Source organism: Galeopterus variegatus, unplaced genomic scaffold, assembly GCF_000696425.1.
Source record: "Galeopterus variegatus unplaced genomic scaffold, G_variegatus-3.0.2 Scaffold4580, whole genome shotgun sequence".
In the NCBI taxonomy this organism is placed as follows: Eukaryota; Metazoa; Chordata; class Mammalia; order Dermoptera; family Cynocephalidae; genus Galeopterus; species Galeopterus variegatus.
This window is the reverse complement of record NW_007730691.1, coordinates 161,396-162,141: the sequence shown is the minus strand read 5'-3', so window position 1 is coordinate 162,141 and position 746 is coordinate 161,396. Positions and strand designations below refer to the sequence as shown.

General features: G+C 48.0%; 1 protein-coding gene across 1 annotated transcript in view; it reads left to right on the top strand.

Moving 5' to 3' along the window:
• PFKM (phosphofructokinase, muscle) overlaps window positions 1–746 on the top strand; it is a 25,537-nt gene that overhangs the window by 15,916 nt on the left and 8,875 nt on the right. Inside the window, exon 10 of the mRNA XM_008587895.1 lies at window positions 179–271. Within this exon, the coding sequence (XP_008586117.1) occupies window positions 179–271 (93 nt within the window). The remainder of the gene's footprint in view (window positions 1–178; window positions 272–746) is intronic.

Genomic DNA, 746 nt, shown 5'->3' with positions numbered 1-746 from the left:
TGTCCCCTTGGTCTTTCTGCACATCTCTCCGCAGGTCCCTGCCTCCTGTTCCCTCCCTCCCACCAGTAACCATTATAAGATAAGAGGCTAAGCTATCCTCAGTTTACCTCAGCCTCTGCTTGTTTTCTCCCCTTGACTCTGCATAACCCTCTCTCTGTCCCTCTCTTTGTCCTTTCAGCTGGTGGTAAAGCGTCTGGGATATGACACCCGGGTCACTGTCTTGGGGCACGTGCAGCGTGGGGGGACACCATCAGCCTTTGACCGAATCCTGGTAAGTCATGGGACTTTGTGGCCCTTATGCCTTAGAACCCTTCATCTTGCTGTCCTGCCCCTGCAGGGCCACACTTCACCAGACAGGGGCTTATGTCACTGGTCATACTGCCCTTCCAACAGCCTCTGGACTGCAGTGGCCCTTCACCTATTCCCATACACTCAAGAGTTCTCTTCTGTTACACAAGTGATGGAAGACTATATTCTCCCCTCGTAGTGAGGATCAGTATCTTATTGCCTCATTGTAATTATAGAGATCTAACCTTAGACACCCAGTTTTGAACCCTCTTATCCTACTTTCACTGGAAGAGAGAGGTAACTCCTTCCTTGTTTTATCAATAAGAAATGAATATTACTAAGTTGCAGTAATCCTGTTGATCACTAATTATAGTGGCCATGTTTCTCTGGGACTAAGTAGAATCCTTGGGGTTCCAATGGACCAAGTCATCAAGCTTTAGATGAAATCTGGGTGGGCA